Below are 21704 nucleotides of genomic sequence, written 5' to 3' on the forward strand. Positions count from 1 at the left end.
TCACTCGATTGGACTACGCAAATTAGTCATTCGGGACAAAAATGTCCACTGCGAAATACTTTGATAAAAACATTATATTAAAAGTTTTTTTCACAATTGTTTTGGGATCAAACTTTAAAGCACTTCAGCCCTAATCAAAAATACCAATATTGAATCATTTCAGGATTTTAACGCTTTAAATGCCATTTTGAATACATGACACCGCTGTTGTTTTCATGCTGAAACAGAGAAAACGAGTATCTTCCATAAAAGACATATCTGGGGGACTGGCTCTTGTTTTTATAACAGTCTTGGATATGTCAAAGATTAGCAACAAAATGGATTGTTTTCCATTATTGGTTTTCTCACAAAATCAGATTAAACAAAAAACTCACACATTAGTCATTCGGGACAAAAATGTCCACTTCCAAAAACTGCTCTAAAATGATAACATTAATATTTTTTAAAACTTTTTTGGGGTTAAATCTTTCAATCACTTCAGTCCAGATCAAAAATACAAAATATTACATTATTTTCAGGATTTTAACCCTTTAACTGCCAGTTTGAAAACATGAATTCGCATTTTCTATGAAAAACATGCACAAAAAGGCTGTTATTTTCCACATAATAAATGTTGGGGGGGGGGTCGGCTTTTTATATTTTATCACAGTCTTGGATATGTCAAAGATTAGCAACAACATTTATTTTGGTGGATTATTAGTTTTTGCACAGAATCAGATTAAACAAAAAAAAACTCACATTAGATCGAGAAAATAGCCATTTGCAGAAACACAACCAAAGTTATTGCAAAATGTTAATGTTTATATTTATTTTAGTACTTTTTGTAATTCCTGTAGATGTAAAAAATCTTATTTTCCCACCATAAACACTTCAAACAGATTTAAAAACACCAGACTTTGACTTTTAGGAAATGGTATCTGTGAAAGGACAAGTGTGTCTTTTGTGTAAAAGTTCATTAAAATAATCTCGTTAATAACAAACACACACATTGTCTTCTTGTATTCACACAGGCAGGTTTAATGATTAAATATCAGCTCCAGCTACATAAAAATTTAAAACTAATTTCCAATTAAAGCAAGATACATAGAGTGGCGTTAAGTGCTACATTAAAACTCCACAGATGTTTACACTCACAGTTTCTGCTACAGAACAATAAAAGGCATCACATTCATATATTTGACTGTTTAACAGAAACTAGAGGGAGTTTCACAATAAAAAGAAATATGTATGTACAATAAAGTGACAGATAATGTCTAGATTGGATGTATAAACAGTCATTTGATTACTTGGGTGATTAAACCTGAAGGCGTTTATACTTGATCATAGGCCATATTTAAAATTATCCTAATCTCGTCCATATGGAGTGGCGAAGTCCCTCCCTTTCCGGGGGACCTCCATGGACCTTATTTCGGATAAAGTATTGAAGTCATTGGCGAGAGAAAGATTATCTTTCGATCCCGTTTGAATTGTGCCACAAATTACACATATGATGTTTGTCAATTTAAAAGATAATTTTTTTAAGTCAGAAAAATAAAAATGTGTGGGAAAACTGTGAAGTAACACTTTTTTTTGTGTGAAACCGCTCAATGAACTACATCTCCCGTCTCGCACCACACACCAAGACGGCCGTCACGTTGGCACATTTCACTTCTTTCTTTCAGAATGAGGCGGAAAGTATTAAAAGAGGTGAAACTCACTCCAAGTCTGCGCATGTTGAGAGCTGTACACACACACAAGGGGAGTTAGTCGGTCATTGAGAGCCAGCATGCGGGACTGGGACTCTGGGATTTGTAGTCTTTCTAGTTGCGTATTTTTCATAGTCTTATATTTCAACAGTTTTACGAAAAACGGTGACTTTTTTTGACATGGAAATAATTTGTTAAGATTGACAAACATCAAATATGTGTAATTCGTGGCACAATTCAAACGGGATCGAGAGATAATCTTTCTCTCTCCATTCACTTCAATAAATATTTTTTCCAAAATAAGGTCCCATGGGGCGGAAGTAGATGGACGGGATATCGCCTCTCTATGGGGCTCTTGTCTCCATGTCTTTCCAACACCTCTTAGAGTGTTTTTGTGAAGACGCCCTCATCAGTTCTGGTTTGGAAAGTCTGCGCTCATCTGGAGAGAAAAGAAGAGAGGGACTTAATACATTCATATGTTTAATTAAGAGAGGTAAAGCATATTTAGCAGCAGCGATGAAAACGCGAAGAGCAACATATCAGATCTACCTGAACGTCAAACTCTTCAAATCCATCCATCAGATTGCTGGTCTGAAAGCAACAGGAACAACAGACAAGACTTAAAGGAAGACAGATCTGGGGCCGTATTCACAAAGGATCTTAGGGCTAAAAGTAGCTCCTAACTGGCGAATTTAGGAGAAACTCCTAAACATAATGGGCGTGTCAGTCTTAAATTTAGGACTCCTAATTGTATTCACTAAGAGCAATGCACAAAGTATTTTAGGCCTAAAAGTAGCACCTAAGTTTAGGAGAGCTTAAAAGTCCTCGAGAGGACTCCTAACTCAGTAAGACCTATTCACAAAGAATCTGAAAATGGCTGAGAGACGAAATGTTTTGGAGACAATGGAAGACTGTGAATTGATCAAGAGATATAGGCTAAATCGTGAGGGTATCAAACTTGTTGTGGAATTAGTGCGGGATGCAATAACATCCCCGACTAACAGGAATAACCCGATTAGTCCGGAAATAAAATGTTTGGCAACACTACGATATTTAGCAACAGGGAAAATGCAACTTTGCAATGCCGACGATTTAGGAATATCGCAACCATCAGTCAGCCGTGCCATAAACCAAACCATCAACGCGCTCTCTAGACCACATATCATCCAACAGTTTATCCGGTTTCCTTTGGACAATCAACAACTACACAGGATCAAAGCCAACTTCATGGCAATGCAGGTATGCCCGGTGCGGTCGGTGCTATTGACGGGACGCACATAAAAATAATTGCGTCATCAAAAGATGAGGACGTGTTCGTCAATAGAAAGAAAGTACATTCCATCAACACGCAGATTGTTTTCATTCATCATGATAGGGGGACTTGAACGGCGGTATGGGCTGTTATTGAAAGTGTTTAAGTGCTGGAAATATGCTCATTGGATAATAGTTTGCGGGGTGCTTTTAATTGCCTCCTTGATTTAATGCAATTTACGTATTTGTATTGTTTGCTCTCTCTCTTTAACGTGCATATACAACGTCATTATCGTGGTCTGCACAAACTTGTCATCATGCGTGTATTCTGCTAACTGCACTGTCCATAACTATTTGATAGGAATACATTTCTAGCCTCGGCTATCTCCTTGTTTTAGTGGGCTCGTTTGTGGGATGTTGCGGATGAGTTTCACCGAGACCGCCTGCTCTGAACAACCAATCACCGTACTGACCGCTTCTAAACTCATGCACGAGAATCGACGTCATCCATAGCAACGGCGCGTCACTCTTAGGTCACTCTTAGGTCACTCTTAGTGATTTATCCTTAGTATGAGTAGGTCTCAGCGGCTTTGTGAATAACTTTTAAGAAAAAACTCCTACGTAAAATGTTTTAGCGCGAGTTAGGAGCACTCCTAGCGGTAAGATAAAATGCTTTGTGAATACGGCCCCTTATCACTACAACAGCGTATTAGGGTCTAAATATTAATGATTTATATTTCTTTAACCCGTTTACGCTGTTGTAGATTACAGCAGACATTGACAGAAGACAGAAACCTTGAAACTCCTTACCTACTGCGATAACTGATGACTCTACTTGTGTATGTCTAAAATGTCCTGATTTTAAATTGTCTGATATTCATCTTAGTGTCTGTAATAAGTTAAAATATCTTGGACACTTTATTACAGAACAAATGACAGATGATGAAGATATTTATAGGCAATGAGGATGTATGCACAACAAACATTCTCTTAAGTTTAGTGCGTGTACAGATGGAGGGAAGATGTCTCTGTTCAGAGCATATTGCACACCACTCTAGACTGCACATTTGTGGTCAAACTACAGAAAAGCAAGTTTACGGAAACTTCAAGTAGCTTATAATTAGGGCTGCAACAAACGACTAATTTGATAATCGATGAATCTATTGATTAATGAAACGATTAATCGACTATTCGGGCTATTACTGCCTTGCACAATTTCTCTAACGCTCTTATTTAGCCATCAACTTTTAGATTTAGCTTGAGGTTGTTTTAGGCATGTGGAAACTAACAATGAAGACAATAAAGATGAATACTTGATTCAAAAATACATATATTATTAAATTAACTAAACAAATTGTGAACAAAACTAACATTGCTTTTTATTTAAATTAAATAAATAATATTTCACATCAAAAGAAACAACAGTGTTTTAACAAATCATATTAAATAATGTGAACTGTAAACAGAACTGTAAACAGAATAGCTGAAACTTTAACTAAATAAATAACTCAGTTACCTCTAATCAGTAACCCATGTTTGTATAATGTAGTTAACTCCGTGTGTTGCTGCTAGCATACATAACACCTGACGTGGAAACGTTACTCGTGGATGGGGCTACAGAGCTACTAAAGACAGTGGAACCCGGTGCATTCCTCCGTCTGGATGTGGAGCACTTTTACTAAATGTTTACAAATTGCTCGTGTTTCCGCCCTTACATGCTAAACTCTGATTGCTCTTTTGGTAACGAGCATCGTCCACATCGAGACGGGTAAAGACACCTCGGAGCGCCTTCTCTCCGCCATCTCCGCAGTGTGTGTGTGTGTTGCTGCATGTAGCAGCCATGTGTGTGTGTAAACTGCCCCGCCCCCTCCCACACAGACTGATCAAAAATACATCGTAGACGCATTTGTTTGTCTTTTTGCATGTTAGAAACGAGTTAGCGAGACTAAGACTGCGATATAATGTTTTTGTAGCAATAACACATGACATATATTTTTTTAATGTCTCCAGTACCGATAAAAAGGCCGATAACGTTGGAGCTTAACGGCGCGTTAAAACACACGTGATGACGTCACCAACGAATCGACGACTGAATTAGTTGGCAACCAATTTGGTCATCGATTTGAATCGATTAAGTCGATTAGTTGTTGCACCCCTACTTATAATGATGCCGTGAGAATACTGCTGAAGAGACCTCGATGGTCTAGGGCAAGTGAAATGTTTGTGGCTGCAGGAGTCAATACTCTACAAGCTGTCTTTAGAGATCTCATGTATGAATGTATTTGCCGGCTTAATGACTCTGATCTGAATCCTCTTGGCCTTATCAAACATAAGGTTTAGTACTACACGCTACCAATCGCAGCTGTGGAGACATTGCTATCTCTTTGTAGGATTTAAATTATTCTTAAACTATGATTTTTTTTTATGCTGTGTATGTCATTTATGTAATGTAATGTCTTGTCTTTCATCTGGACCCTGAGTCTGTAATAACGTTTTGATTGATTGATTGTATTACCTTTTCAGTTATAGATTTGTATTGATTTTGTCCTTCATTAAAATGCCAACTCACCGCAGCATCGATGTCTCGGGGACTGACGTACTGCCTTAACTCCTTGTAGTCGTCCAGAGACATCGGCATGATGTTCTCGTGCAGTTTGGATGGATGTCTGCACAGGAGAACGTGGACAGAGACTTAGTATTTCATCTGTTAATAATTCAATAAATCATGTTGTTGTTTTTAACACTGCTTACACTTCTGAGATAGATATGAGCTCCGTCTTCATGTAGTCGCTCTTCGGTGGACAGTTCTCCACGTCCATGGGCTCTGCAGCTGGAAGGCAGTAACACACAGATTAAATCGTGTGGAAAGGGAAAGAAAATGGGTTCAGAAATGCACGAGTGCTCCAGCTTTAGTCAGCACTTGGCTCCAGGTGTTCAGTCGTGCAAAGAGAAGTGAAAGAAATAGGCTTTAGTGACTTCTTACCCTCCGTGGGTTTGGCGTAGTACTTCCCGAAGGCCTTGTCTTTGGGGATGTTCGGGTAGAGGAAGCGCAGCGGGTTTTCCGGGATGTTCTCGGCGGCCATTACTTTGTACGTTCGGATGATATCGGACAGGGAGACGGCCGACAGCTCCTTCTTCGTGTACGGCTCCACCGAGTGGAAGAGCGGCTTGTCTGCGTTCAGAAACACGGACCATGAGGGAGAAGCTAACATTTCATTTTGTGTTACGTTCATGGTAAGCACAACTTAACGTATAACAATTATTTATAAAGCATGTCTCTATGAACACACCGTACCCGAAAAGGAGCAGGGAGAAGAAAATAATCTTATATTACCGCCCACTTTCTCAAAAAATAAATAAATAGAAATAAATGGCCTGTCTTTGATATTTTCGTATTCACAGCCAATCATAACAGTGTCGTAGGAAAATAAGAGAAACACAAAAACATACTTAGTTCCCACTTGACAGTTTGTGTGTGTGTGTGTGTGTGTGTGTGTGTGTGTGTGTGTGTGTGTGTGTGTGTGTGTGTGTGTGTGTGTGTGTGTGTGTGTGTGTGTGTGTGTGAGAGAGGTGGGAAGTAGTGGAGTACAAATACCTCGTTACTGTACTTAAGTACATCTTTCTGGCTTTGACTTCTTACATGTTGAACACAAATACCTGTACTTTCTACTTCTTACATGTTGAACACAAATACCTGTACTTTCTACTTCTTACATGTTGAACTCAAATACCTGCACTTTCTACTTCTTACATGTTGAACACAAATACCTGTACTTTCTACTTCTTACATGTTGAACCCAAATACCTGTACTTTCTACTTCTTACATGTTGAACACAAATACCTGTACTTTCTACTTCTTACATGTTGAACACAAATACCTGTACTTTCTACTTCTTACATGTTGAACACAAATACCTGTACTTTCTACTTCTTACATGTTGAACACAAATACCTGTACTTTCTACTTCTTACATGTTGAACACAAATACCAATACCTGTACTTTCTACTTCTCACATGTTGAACACAAATACCTGTACTTTCTACTTCTCACATGTTGAACACAAATACCTGTACTTTCTACTTCTTACATGTTGAACACAAATACCTGTACTTTCTACTTCTTACATGTTGAACTCAAATACCTGTACTTTCTACTTCTTACATGTTGAACACAAATACCTGTACTTTCTACTTCTTACATGTTGAACACAAATACCTGTACTTTCTACTTCTCACATGTTGAACACAAATACCTGTACTTTCTACTTCTTACATGTTGAACACAAATACCTGTACTTTCTACTTCTCACATGTTGAACCCAAATACCTGTACTTTCTACTTCTCACATGTTGAACACAAATACCTGTACTTTCTACTTCTTACATGTTGAACTCAAATACCTGTACTTTCTACTTCTTACATGTTGAACTCAAATACCTGTACTTTCTACTTCTCACATGTTGAACACAAATACCTGTACTTTCTACTTCTCACATGTTGAACACAAATACCTGTACTTTCTACTTCTCACATGTTGAACCCAAATACCTGTACTTTCTACTTCTTACATGTTGAACACAAATACCTGTACTTTCTACTTCTTACATGTTGAACTCAAATACCTGTACTTTCTACTTCTTACATGTTGAACCCAAATACCTGTACTTTCTACTTCTTACATGTTGAACACAAATACCTGTACTTTCTACTTCTTACATGTTGAACACAAATACCTGTACTTTCTACTTCTCACATGTTGAACACAAATACCTGTACTTTCTACTTCTTACATGTTGAACCCAAATACCTGTACTTTCTACTTCTTACATGTTGAACACAAATACCTGTACTTTCTACTTCTTACATGTTGAACACAAATACCTGTACTTTCTACTTCTCACATGTTGAACACAAATACCTGTACTTTCTACTTCTTACATGTTGAACACAAATACCTGTACTTTCTACTTCTTACATGTTGAACTCAAATACCTGTACTTTCTACTTCTTACACGTTGAACACAAATACCTGTACTTTCTACTTCTCTCATTTTCCAAACAGGCTGGTTCCTTTAGTCTGAATGTGTGTTTGGGTGCGTGATCATTATTATTTAGAGTCATTGCGTGCCTATTGATTTGAACACGATCCGTGTATCCATCATTTCCTGGTCTTCTCTAAAGAAGAGGGACCAATGGAAACGTTGTCATGTTGCCGTTGGTCACCATGGAAACATTCATTAGCTAACAATGACATTATTGTTCTATTAATATAAAGGGAGGTCAGGTACTCTTTAAAACAGCTGCTAGTTATGGGTACTTTTTACTGAAGGACATTTCAAAGTTCTTTACTTTGACTTGAGCAAAGAAGTTTAGTGAGTACTTCTACTTTCACCAGAGTATCTTTAAACACGAGTATCTGTACTTCTACTTGAGTAAAGGACGTGTGTACTTGTACCATCTCTGGACACTACGAACATTCAACACGTGTGCAAAGTAGTTTTTTATAAATGCAATGTTCTGCTCACCGTGGACGTCGTGCTCGATCCAGGTGAAGGTGATGGCTCCCTCCTTGCTGCTCTCACTGAAGCGCAGCAGGAAGGTCCCGGGACATTTATCAGTCAGCAGAGCTTTCTCCCGCTCTTTACAGATGAAGCCCATGATACAGCTGCAAACATAAAAGAAAAAAACATATGAAGAAACATATAACCAAGGTCATTTAGCAGCAGTCACGCACCAGACACTTTTTTACGCTGCTATGGACAAAAAAATTGCACTAATGCACATTTCTCAAAGTTATTGAAGTGGCTGTTATTTTGTTGATTGTTGTGCTTTTATTGATGTCTTAATGTGTGAATATGCATGAATGTGTCCGTCTCAAATTAGTACTCACCCGTCGTTCCAGAGACTGAGCAGGTGTCTTTTAATCAGATCCAGGATCCCCTCGATCCACAGCCAGAAGGGAAAAGCCTTCTCATTGGCACTCTGCTGCTGGACAGGAGAACGGGTGTTTAGTTTAGCAAAAGTGATGCATCCAGCAGGGGAACACCACGAGTTGCAACATGTATTTTTAACACAATTTCATATATTCCTGCATGGATTTCAACACATGAAGCTCAGCGCAAGTTCAACCAGGAAGACCGTCTTTAGTCATTCATTCACTATGTCTATGTTACTACTGTCTCTCCTCTCAATAAGTGATCGGGGGCGTCACTCCCCAGCTTAACCAATCACTTCGCTCTATTCTCACAAGCCTATCATAGCGCTCCGCTAAACCTTTTAAATCTGCTCTCCCCCTGACAGCTGTCATTTCAGGTGACTCGACGCAACCCTCCTCCACCCCTTTCACCTCCTGTCCTTCTGAATCCAGGGTCAAGCTAAGCCCCTCCCCTTCAGACTGACACCAACTATCCATTCACCACCACCACCAGGGTCAAGCTAAGGCCCTCCCCTTCAGACCGACCAACTATCCATTCAACACCACCAGGGTCAAGCTAAGCCCCTCCCCTTCAGACCGAACCCAACTATCCATTCACCACCACCAGGGTCAAGCTAAGCCCCTCCCCTTCAGACCGACCCCAACTATCCATTCACCACCACCAGGGTCAAGCTAAGCTACTCCCCTTCAGACCGACCCCAACTATCCATTCACCACCACCAGGGTCAAGCTAAGCCCCTCCCCTTCAGACCGAACCCAACCATCCATTCACCACCACCACCAGGGTCAAGCTAAGCCCCTCCCCTTCAGAGCGACCCCAACTATCCATTCACCACCACCAGGGTCAAGCTAAGGCCCTCCCCTTCAGACCGAACCCAACCATCCATTCACCACCACTAGGGTCAAGCTAAGGCCCTCCCCTTCAGACCGACCCCAACTATCCATTCACCATCACCAGGGTCAAGCTAAGCCCCTCCCCTTCAGACCGACCCCAACTATCCATTCACCACCACCAGGGTCAAGCTAAGCCCCTCCCCTTCAGACCGACCCCAACTATCCATTCACCACCACCAGGGTCAAGCTAAGCCCCTCCCCTTCAGACCGAACCCAAATATCCATTCACCACCACAAGGGTCAAGCTAAGCCCCTCCCCTTCAGACCGACCCCAACTATCCATTCACACCACCAGGGTCAAGCTAAGCCCCTCCCCTTCAGACCGAACCCAAATATCCATTCACCACCACCAGGGTCAAGCTAAGCCCCTCCCCTTCAGACCGAACCCAACCATGCATTCACCACCACCACCAGGGTCAAGCTAAGCCCCTCCCCTTCAGACCGACCCCAAACATCCATTCACCACCACCAGGGTCAAGCTGAGCCCCTCCCCTTCAGACCGACCCCAAACATCCATTCACTACCACCAGTGTCAATCTAAGCTCCTCCCCTTCAGACCGAACCCAACTATCCATTCACCACCACCAGGGTCTAGACGCCGGGCAGTTTCATCGGATCGGTTCTCCCCTCCCGAATGATACTCCCGCACAGCGGGGCCTAATCGCCAAAACTCCATTACATTCATTTGTGTATTCCTGCCAATAAATATGTATTCTTTCATCAAAATCCTCTCTCCTGATTGAATTACTTTTATACCAAAACTGCCTTTCTTTGGGAGATTGCAGTGAGAAGACGTTCTTTAAATGGCCATGGCTCACCTTGCAGAATTTGCCCCAGGGGATTTGTCCTTCTGGGTTCCTCTGGGCTTTAGATCCTGCAGAAAAACATTTACAATTCATATTAAAAATAATAAAATCTTTCTAACATTTCACACATTTTTCTACATATTTTTAGCAGAGATTTTTTTTTTTTTTTTTAAGGTATTTATTTGGCAGGAGAGTGTCTTCTTTGGAGATTTGTCTAATCACATTTTTTCTGTCATTTTTGCATATTTTAGCAAATATTTTTCAAATGCTTTTACAAAAGTACAACATATTTCTAAAATACTTGTTTCTTTCACACATTCCTCAAAGGCCCCCGTTGAGGTCTGCCGAACTCTGTCAAGTGTGAAAGGTTCTGCAGGTGTCGGAGGGGTTCGTGTTTGGACATATTTCTAAACTGTTTACGTATTTTGTGGTTTAGGTAGTTCGCTGTTCGCTTTGGTTCCTACCGAGCAGCTTGTCGGCCAGCAGGTTGAGCTGCTCCTGGTTCAGGCCTCGCTGCGTGACGGAGGAGAACTGCCAGCTCAGGACCTCCGACAGCTGAGACCACTTCGCCGCAGGAGGGGTGATGAAGAACTTCAGATTCTGAGGAAGAGGAGAGGAGGAGACTTGATGAAGGACTGAGTGCATGTCAAATATAGGGGACTTTTACTGGAGCTTTTCGGCTGATACCAATGTTTTATCATGATTGAAATGTTACACAGATTTTCTATTTTTTTCTCATTTTGATTATGACAGCTGTGGTAACATATGCGTGTGTGTGTGTGTGTGTGTGTGTGTGTGTACCTTGGGCTCAGTGGTCAGCATGTTGTACCAGAGGATGGAGGCCCAGCCAGCAGGCAGCTGACAGACGTTAGAGATGACCACAACAGGCAGAGACATCGCCTACAACACCACACACAACAGGAATTAATCCTGAACACACTTTCCCACTCAACATGAACTGATGAGTCCTGAGTCCATTAGGATCTTTCTTCTAGTCTCACCTCGAGTTTGATGTCGAGTCCCGACTGGTTGAGCTGCAGCTCCGACTCGAAGGTGAGCGAGTGAAGCTCCTCTGTGACGATCAGGGGACCCTGCACACACACACACACACACACACACACACACACACACACACACACACACACACACACACACACACACACACACACACACACACACACACACACACACACACACACACACACACACACACACACACACACACACACACACACACACACACACACACACACACACACACACACACACACACACACACACACACACACACACACACACACACACACACACACACACAGTATGTTTTTGTGTTTCTCTTATTTTCCTACAAAACCTTCAAATCCAAAACCTTTGATACTTTATTTCTCTTGATGTTGTTTCTCTTACCTCGTTCGTTCGGTTGCCGGCAACTTTCTGCTCTTTCAGTTGCTGCGTGAAGAAGTACAAAACGTTTTAAAACGGTTTTCTCCCCTCACCAAAGCACTCACAAATGTAGTCTTAACCTACATTACCCACTTTTATAATCATACCAGAAAATATGAATCCACTAGCTGGAATATTAACGAACCACACCCGACTTATTATTCTATTTATGGATAAAAACATTAAGTGCAAATCTATGAATCTTTACCAGATGTCTGAACTCCGCTGCCAGGCTGCCATTCGACTCCTCCATGTTCATCACTTTGGTGTTTGTTCCCAAAATATTGAACTTCCGAAACCTGACGCAGCGCCAACAAGTCAATAATTATGAGTCTCAGAGAATATATTCTGATATGCGCGTAAATGGTTTTGAGACTCACCCTTTCTTCTCTGTAACATCTCTGAGAAACAGAAAGAGATCACGTATTATTATTACACCACTTTTTTAAGCAATTTATATAAACTCTTGAACTCAGCTTACTTGTCAAACATCGCCTTGACTTTGAGCTGGTAGTTAAACTCCTGCAGCTTCACCAGGAACCTGAAGCACAAAGGAAGCGTTGGTAGAAGATGGAGAGGAGGAGAGACATCAGGAAAAGAGTTTGTTGTTGATTTTAGATTCTTACCGTAGCTTCACTGTGAACTGGACGCCTGTTTTCAGCACCAAGGGTCTCTGTGGGTGGGTGGGCATGCAGGGCTGCCTCTCTACAACCAGAGAGCTACACACACACACACACACACACACACACACACACACACACACACACACACACACACACACACACACACACACACACACACACACACACACACACACACACACACACACACACACACACACACACACACACACACACACACACACACACACACACACACACACACACACACACACACACACACACACACACACACACACACACACACACACACACACACACACACTTTAATTCCCTTAAAAAAACATGCATGTTAAAAACAGACATAACAAGCCATCAAAATAAAAGCATAAAGTAAGCTGAAAGCCAGAGTGTACGTGTGTGTGTGTGTGTGTGTGTGTGTGTGTGTCCTCACTTGGAGAGCAGGTTCTTGAGGAGGTCCAGGGCTCGGGCCTCCAGGTACGCCTTCTTCTGCGTGATGGGGTCGCTCTCGTACGTCAACTTCTGCTCCAACTCCTGCAGCTTCTTCAGGTGCTGACAGACCTGCTGAAGACTCTCTGCTACTGCTGTGAACCTGCAGGAGGAAGAGGAGGAAGAGGAGGAAGAGGAGGAGCAGATAGTTAGGAAAGGGAAGTAGAAGAAAGGACCGCAGGAGAGATGGAAACAAACGGGAGGATCTGTGTTGAAGACAAAGTCATGTATTGAAATGTTATGGTACTCCAGTCCTCACCAGTTCTGCAGCTGGTCCACGCAGGCGTTGGGCGGGCCTCCGATGCAGGCGATCTGCTGCCGCTGCTTCCACTCCGGCAGCTCCTCTGAGATCAGGTCCGACAGCAAGGCCTGCGTGACGTTCAGGAGCTCCGTCAGCTGGGACACCACGTCCTGGGGGGAACACGGGAGAAACCTTAGCTTCCAATCTCACACAACTTTGCAGGTGTGTAGTTATTTTCAGGCATGAACACGTCTTTGTTGCTCACCAGTCGCTTGGCCTTCAGTTCGAGGCACATCCCTAGGACCCTCATCTTCTCTGTCTCCAGCTCCTTCGGTGTCATGCCATTTATTTCATTCTCTACACACACACAAATTAAATCTGAATCAATTGATTTGATACTACTACAATTTCCCCCTGCGCACGATTTATGCTATTTATTTTTTACCTAATTTGTGAATTATTCAAAACCGTTGACGAGGGGCCATTGAGATGAGATACACTCCCGTTTGAAACTGTGTGTATAATCAGGGATGCACATAACTGGTACGCATGCGCGGCAAAAATCTGTAATGCGTACCGTCACTTGTGTCACTAAGCGCCTTTGCGTACCGACGTACTTGTGAAGCTTTTCCAGAGTCGGTCTCCGTGTGCACAGACGGGGCGGGGCAGCTGTTACCGGGAGACTCCCCTGTGCACATCCTGTGACCCGCGCACACACTGGAGAACTGCGCAAAATCAGCTGATCACAACGTTCACGGCACGCTCAACCCCGTAGACGTTCCCAAAGTACTCCACTAGCGTTGGCGACACAGAGGGCTTCATCACATAACTTTATGTTGGAGTACCAAAACAATGGGTGTTTCTCAAGAGGTTTCTCAATACTCAAATTTCCCCTCCTCGACTCCTCGACTCCTCGGTCCTCCGGTAGTGACCCGGAAATTAATTTCAGCGCGCCATTTTGAAGGACATCTCATTTCTCTAAATGCACATCGAGCACCGAGCATCGAGCGTCGAGGAGGCTCTCTGGATGCATTTCCGGGAACGGTGGAGGCGTGACGCACGGCCGGACTTATCTCAGCCAATCACAGCTCTGCATGCATCCCTTGGATATTATATTAGAAACTGCTTTCATTGCCACGCGATGTTTACAGTGAGAACAGCTGTGAGGTCCGTGCAGAAAGCAGAGCAGTGTGTATAATATATATCACTCAGTGTAACAGGCCTACTCTCTGTATCTGCTTTAGTTTAGTAGATATCTACAAACAAAGAGTCCAGATGTTTCTAAGAACATTTAGTGCTTCACAAAATAAAATACACAACGGCTGTAGCCTGATTATGCTTTAGGAGCTGTAGGTGTGTGTGTGGTACAGTGTGTAGGTGTGTGTGTGGTACAGTGTGTAGGTGTGTGTGGTACAGTGTGTAGGTGTGTGTGTGGTACAGTGTGTAGGTGTGTGTGTGGTACAGTGTGTAGGTGTGTGTGTGGTACAGTGTGTAGGTGTGTGTGGTACAGTGTGTAGGTGTGTGTGGTACAGTGTGTAGGTGTGTGTGTGGTACAGTGTGTAGGTGTGTGTGGTACAGTGTGTAGGTGTGTGTGTGTGTGGTACAGTGTGTAGGTGTGTGTGGTTCAGTGTGTAGGTGTGTGTGTGGTACAGTGTGTAGGTGTGTGTGTGGTACAGTGTGTAGGTGTGTGTGGTACAGTGTGTGTAGGTGTGTGTGGTACAGTGTGTAGGTGTGTGTGTGGTACAGTGTGTAGGTGTGTGTGGTACAGTGCGTAGGTGTGTGTGTGGTACAGTGTGTAGGTGTGTGTGTGGTACAGTGTGTAGGTGTGTGTGTGGTACAGTGTGTAGGTGTGTGTGGTACAGTGTGTGTAGGTGTGTGTGTGGTACAGTGTGTAGGTGTGTGTGTGGTACAGTGTGTAGGTGTGTGTGTGGTACAGTGTGTAGGTGTGTGTGTGGTACAGTGTGTAGGTGTGTGTGGTACAGTTCGTAGGTGTGTGTGGTACAGTGTGTAGGTGTGTGTGTGGTACAGTGTGTAGGTGTGTGTGTGGTACAGTGTGTAGGTGTGTGTGTGGTACAGTGTGTAGGTGTGTGTGTGGTACAGTGTGTAGGTGTGTGTGGTACAGTGTGTAGGTGTGTGTGCAGGTGTGTGTGTGGTACAGTGTGTGCGTGTGGTACAGTGTGTAGGTGTGTGTGTGGTACAGTGTGTAGGTGTGTGTGTGGTACAGTGTGTAGGTGTGTGTGGTACAGTGTGTAGGTGTGTGTGCAGGTGTGTGTGTGGTACAGTGTGTGCGTGTGGTACAGTGTGTAGGTGTGTGTGTGGTACAGTGTCTAGGTGTGTGTGGTACAGTGTGTAGGTGTGTGTGTGGTACAGTGTGTAGGTGTGTGTGGTACAGTGTGTAGGTGTGTGGTACAGTGTGTAGGTGTGTGTGTGGTACAGTGTGTAGGTGTGTGTGCTGTACAGTGTGTAGGTGTGCGTGTGGTACAGTGTGTAGGTGTGTGTGTGGTACAGTGTGTAGGTGTGTGTGGTACAGTGTGTAGGTGTGTGTGTGGTACAGTGCGTAGATGCGGCGGACAGATGGGTCTCAGTTGGTTTGGTGTCCTCTGCTTACTTTTAATACTTTTGTTACGTTTGTATGAGAGTGCTCTCATACTCGTTTGATCTGTAGCCTGTTATTGTCTCATTATACCGCACTGTGAATGAATCAAAGTAAATATATAAGTGGTCATGAACACATCTGTCCATCAGACAGAGGGCTGCTGTGCCTCCTGTCATCATTAATGGACGTCTCTTTAAAATGACCGCTCAGAGGAGAGGAGTTCTCATTTCTCTAACCGCCTGCTGCTTCCCCTCCTCTCTCCTCGGTTCCCCTCCTCAGTCCTCCGCTCGCATCTCCTGTGGACGGGACTAAGTATCGAGGATAGGAGTCGAGGATAGGAGTCGAGGAGGGGACATTTGAGTATTGAGAAACCTCTTCAATGTCGAGGAAGGATGCTGCAGAGCCAATATTTCAAGCATACTACGTCATCGAGTGCCGCTGAAGGACTGTTCCAATGTCCAGCATACTTGGAATTCTACCGATCCCGGCGTACTTTTTTGGAGAAAATTTCGAGGCTGCACATGTGTAGACTCCGCGGTCTTAAAATCCCCACAATGCTTTGCGCACGGACCAATTTCCCCAAATCTGTGGCGGAAAATGTAAGGCGGGGCCTCTCATATGACGCACACTTGCTCGCCTGTTCCACTCTTTGTTTTCCAAATGCCAGGAAGGATTCTTGCCTCGCTTCTGAAGCAAGATGCTCGGAAGACATGTGCTACCAAGCAAGCATCCTCGAGATTGAGAAACACCCTATGACTGCTGGTTCTCCTCTGAGTGCCTCACTGAGAAAGTGATGCCCAAGAAATGTTGATATTATCGGATATTAAAGTGGTACATTTAGGGGGGAATGAACGTTGAGATTTTAGACTCACAAGGTTGAAGCAACTTAAATTTTACCTGCAGATGATTTATCAAACTACATTTTGATATTTAGCAATAGACACTATTCACGAGGAAACAACAGAGCGATCGTAAAATCCTGAACAACATCACTGAGTTTCTGTGCGTACTCTGGCCCTAATGCAGCATCTAATAAACGCAACAACAGCTTTGACGTTTCCCCACCTCTGTTCTTCAGGGTGTCGACGATGAAGTCGTACTCGTCCTGCTGATCTTCCAGCTTCTTGATGTTCTGATCCGCCAGCTGCACCGCGAGAGAAGACATTAACGACAAGAAGCCCTTCCTTGATGGAGATAGACCGTTACACGACAGGTGTGTTTACCTGCACTATTTCTTTCATCTGCTCCACTTTGTTGTCCAGCTTCTGTTTCTCCACCACCATGGTCGACATCGTCCCATTGCCGTCCTGCTGCAGAAACAAAATATATATATTTACTTACAATTTGGGCAATACTGTGGCTGATCTTGTATATAAGATATATAAATTCTCGTGACGTCAGAGCTCCGTAAAGACAAAGCTGTCTCTGCCGTCTGACGCTCTGTTTGATACTCATATTTCTGGAGTCATAAACAAACAGAAATATTCTTTTCTGGCATCACTAACATTTTACGGGGAAATCTGCATTTTGGTATGCAGAAAAAACCCTGGGGAACACAATCTGTTTTGTCTTTGTAGTAAGATATGTTTCCAGAAAGAGTTGCCCCATTTAAACTTAAAGGGGACCTATCATGCAAAATGCACTTTCTGATGTCTTGTATACATCACTATGTGTTCTCGGTGCGTCGGGGAACTCACGCAGCGTCAGAAAATAAAACCCTCTCTCTTTTCCCACATCTTTTAAAAACGGGTGAACAACGAGCGGATACAGATTTGCTGCCGATATGACGTAATTTCGGATGGCGGACCCACAGAGAGTTGCTATCAGAAACAATGCCTGACGTGTTTTGGACGTAATCTCGTCTTTTTTTACATTAGCCTCGCTAACACTCAGAGCTAACCTGTACTGGAGAGCACATGTGTTTAAAAAGCAGGAAATAAAAAAAGGAACTCACCTTGTGATAAACCTGAGAGAGAAAAAGCATTTGAGCTCCATCCTGTTTCAGAAATAATCCTTGATGTGGTTTAGAACAGGATGGCGTTTTATCACAGCAGAATTTAACTTTATCTCCGGTAGAATTCTGATCAGGCATTAGCTCCGCCTCCTCTTCTTTTTTAATTTCTCTCAAATGTAATACATACATGCCAACCTTTCCAAATCCAAAAGAGGTAGGTTTGCGCTCGGCAAATGTGCACGCCCAAATGAGGTAATCAGAAGAAATGGAACCCCAGTAATTACATGTATAAACCATGTATTTAACATATATTGCATATTGTATGCTGCTTGGTAAACAGTGACATCAACGACATGTTTGGTCTGTAAAATGTCCGAAAAGTACAAAACATGTTGTTATATGTTGTGTGTGTTTGTGGTCCTCTTTCAGTTGAGACACTGTAGGTGAAAGATGCTTCAGGAAAACACTGGATGTCTTTCAGTCGCCAACACGCGTTTTCGAGACACTGATATTAACGGGGAAACCCTGCAGGACTCAAATGCCTCGTCTCTGTTCCCTTAAACTCATTTGGGAGTGATTACCCATCAGCCCCGGGGGTAACGCTGCCCTTCCTCTGCACGTTGTTTCACTTTCAGAAACACAGAGGACTGTTTGTATGATGGGATCACAGACACGCTGCAAACGGTTTCTGCTAAAAGTTGAGTCCAGTGTCTATGGAGCACCAAGGGGTATTTTTATTCTTTATAATTTGGGAAGATTGAAAATCGGTAGGGAAAGTCAGCTCAGTCGGTAGGCGGTAGAAACATGTCAAAAGCGGTAGACTACGCCTCAAATCGGTAGGGTTGGCAGGTATGGTCATAAGATATACCTTTATTGAGGAGGCAGAGGAGCAGGACTAGGAGCAGGTTTATTCCCACTTTCATTTCTAAAGTAATATTTCTTTATATATTTATTTTCTGCCTTACCTGTCTGTTCTTCGCCCCGTCCAGGATCTTCTTCTCCTCCTTCAGGTTTCTGGAGATGATCATGGCCATTTGGATGGGGTCTTCCTGGAAGCGATCCTGCACATTCATCGTGGGAGTTATCATCAGCAGAAATAATAAATAACATCCATCACACTCCACAGAGCTGAACGTCGTGGTACCTGCAGGTTCCTCTTGATCTTGCGGATGTTGTGCTGCAGCAGGAAGTTGTTTTCTAAAGCGAAGCGGCTGTGTTGGTCATCCAGCTGAGCGAGGAGGTCGTGGAAACGCACGGTGGCCAAAGAGTCCTGATCCGCCACCGTGTCCCTGAGCAGGCAGAGGAGAAATCACTACGTCTTTCAAATGTATGGTTCAGAAGATATTACATTGAAATGACATAGAACAAAGAAAGGGGCAAAGTGCAGGAGCTGGAACAAGATAAGGTTTTGCACTTTGCTTAAAAAATTACTTTATGTATTAATTCACTTTTAAATTAATTAAAGCTTCTTCTGCTTTAATCTATTCTTATAAAAGCTTGAATCAGTATCGCTATCCTTTTTAAATGTATTTTTTTATACAGTGTTGGGGAAATATTTTCCAAAGCCCATAACTTTGACCCAGTGTATCAGTTCTGTCCTGACTGAGCTCACACACCTGTGACCTGGCTGCTGTGCTCTCAGTGCTCTGTCTCCCTGCTCCTGCCTGTTGGATCAGCTGATAGAGGTGTTATGATTCTATCTTGTTATGCAGCATGTTGATGATTCTCTCTGAACTAGCTGAACACACGGGTCTGGGGTAGAGTTCTTCAGAATTGACGTGACAACTCTACCGTGAAGTCAGAACCTCTGACTCTCTGACTTGTCTTGTGAATCCGAAGCTCCAAATAAACCCATCAGTGTTTCCTTTGAGTTGGAGACTCGTCCTGCATTGCTACACAGAAGTTTCCCCCACACACATCTACATGAATACTAATTCATTGCAGAGAGCTCATTTAAGAAAGGGAACATCCAACCAGTTAAGAGTTTAAACCGTTTAAAATCTGGAACTGTTTTGATAATAATTCAATTAAAATTCAACCCCATTATTGATTCTTCCACCTTAGGACTGTTTGATAACGAGCATTCTCTTTCCTATTTTCTAACATTATATAGAAGATTAATTCAGTAGAAAAGGGATTGATTAATAAGTAATAAAACGTAGTTATTACACACTTTGATGAACCTTTGTTGTAACATGGCTGCAACTAACTACCTATTTGCATTACTGATTAATTATGAATGGACGGTTTTTTAAAAACAACATGTGGATATTGTGTTGATGAATAGCCTGACATCCCAATCTGTCCGTGTTACTATGATGTCATATTTTGTGCTCTTTCTTTGTGTCTTCGTACCAGTCGATGCTCTCGATCCACCTGCTCAGGTACTGTCGGATGTCCATGGGGAAGGAGTCGTCGTATAGCTGGTCCACCTGCTCCAGGTACTTACAGTCCAACATCTGGAGCTGGCCCCACTGTGCCATCTTCTGGGGAACGAGAGGAAGAAGATGGATGAGGATTCAGGCATTTCACTTCTAGATAAGTTCGGCACCTGCTGCACTGCGTACAGATTACAGTGAGCAACACGTCTTAAATAGATCGTTTTTAGATCATTCTGAACTGCATTTTTGGCTGATGTGCATATGTGCTATCACAAACATATGTACGTGTTGTTAGTCAACATACAGCCTATACAAATGCACATTTAATGTTGAAAATATAAATTATAAATGCAATTTCTTATTCAAATGGTGATGCTGTTGCAGCTGCTAACACATCTGTATTTTAAGTTGTATATTTGGTCTTTTTTTTGCCTCTGCAGCTTCTACAAAGTGTCATACAATCTTTTATGATGTATACATGACTTACTTATAAACTTAACAACAATAATCTAATTGCCACCCACAGTGTGGTTAGAGGGCAAAGGAGATCTGGAGCTTATTATAAATTCCCTTTCACCTACAATGAATTCCCTGTCAAAAGGACTCCTTAGAAATAGAAATAATGTATATCCTGACAAACTACTTCATAAAACGTGTTTTGTTAAAGTGTATTTTATGTTGTGATTTGAGTTCATATCAATAAAGGAGCTTTAGCAGACTCAACCTTATTATCATATATTTTATAATAAGCTGCAAAAGGTGACATGTGTCCATAGGTTTCGTTTCCTCATCCCAATTCCTTCAGTCAATAACATCCCACAATATTATATTACTATATTTGTACTGTGTTTTAAATATATATATATATAAAATTGCATATTTCTGACTCACCAGGTTTGCAGTAAATTAAGTTAACTTCAATTAATTAATAAGGACTTCTAGCAGTTTTTTTAGCGCAGTTTGGCTTCAAGTTAGCTAAACATACCATACAAAAACAGACAGCAGATTTGGGAGACATGTTGTCACTGCGTAAGGAAGTAATTGAGCAAACTTACCTTTTAATTTGAGTAAACACGTACAATATCTCACCGAAATATAACTTTGGCTGTCCCAAAACTGTGTTGACAGCTTCTGCGTTTTCCTGCTAGTTATGTTCAGGAAACAGAATCAGCCAATCCCCTGCGATATCTGAGATATGTGCCCGCCCCTTTGCTTCTGTCAGCCAATCAGAGCGAGGCTAACGCGGCTGTTCTGTCAGTTAGCACGTTCACCCATAAAAACAATACAGAGTATTTTTTTTAATGTATTTTTAGAGGTATCAGCCGAAGATCAACAATTCATATGTGTATATTTTGTTTTCATACACTGTAAGGGTAACAACCCTA

The 21704-nt window shown here is 42.4% G+C and overlaps 1 protein-coding gene across 6 annotated transcripts; it reads right to left on the reverse strand.

The window, feature by feature from the left end:
* Window positions 1–780: 780 nt before the first annotated feature.
* On the reverse strand, window positions 781–21476 carry stat1a (signal transducer and activator of transcription 1a). Of its 6 annotated transcripts, none has more exons than XM_079669982.1 (25): window positions 21375–21476; window positions 20294–20424; window positions 19083–19227; window positions 18904–18999; window positions 17208–17291; window positions 17050–17128; window positions 13654–13745; window positions 13407–13558; window positions 13092–13250; window positions 12644–12736; window positions 12499–12558; window positions 12398–12418; window positions 12226–12316; window positions 11982–12023; window positions 11576–11665; window positions 11376–11474; window positions 11039–11174; window positions 10587–10642; window positions 8830–8927; window positions 8465–8604; window positions 5920–6108; window positions 5688–5766; window positions 5506–5602; window positions 2235–2276; window positions 781–2124 (listed from the first exon to the last, which is right to left on the reverse strand). In XM_079669982.1, exons 2-25 carry the CDS (start codon window positions 20419–20421, stop codon window positions 2095–2097), a joined length of 2298 nt encoding a protein of 765 aa, XP_079526108.1. In that variant the 5' UTR covers window positions 20422–20424; window positions 21375–21476; the 3' UTR covers window positions 781–2094. The 6 variants fall into 6 exon arrangements, with proteins under 6 accessions (XP_079526108.1, XP_079526109.1, XP_079526107.1 ...); XM_079669983.1 differs by having other exon boundaries at window positions 8830–8921; window positions 17208–17294; XM_079669981.1 differs by having other exon boundaries at window positions 8830–8924; window positions 17208–17294.
* Window positions 21477–21704: the final 228 nt, after the last annotated feature.

Source organism: Notothenia rossii (genome assembly GCF_949606895.1).
Source record: "Notothenia rossii genome assembly, chromosome: 3".
Lineage (NCBI taxonomy): Eukaryota > Metazoa > Chordata > Actinopteri > Perciformes > Nototheniidae > Notothenia > Notothenia rossii.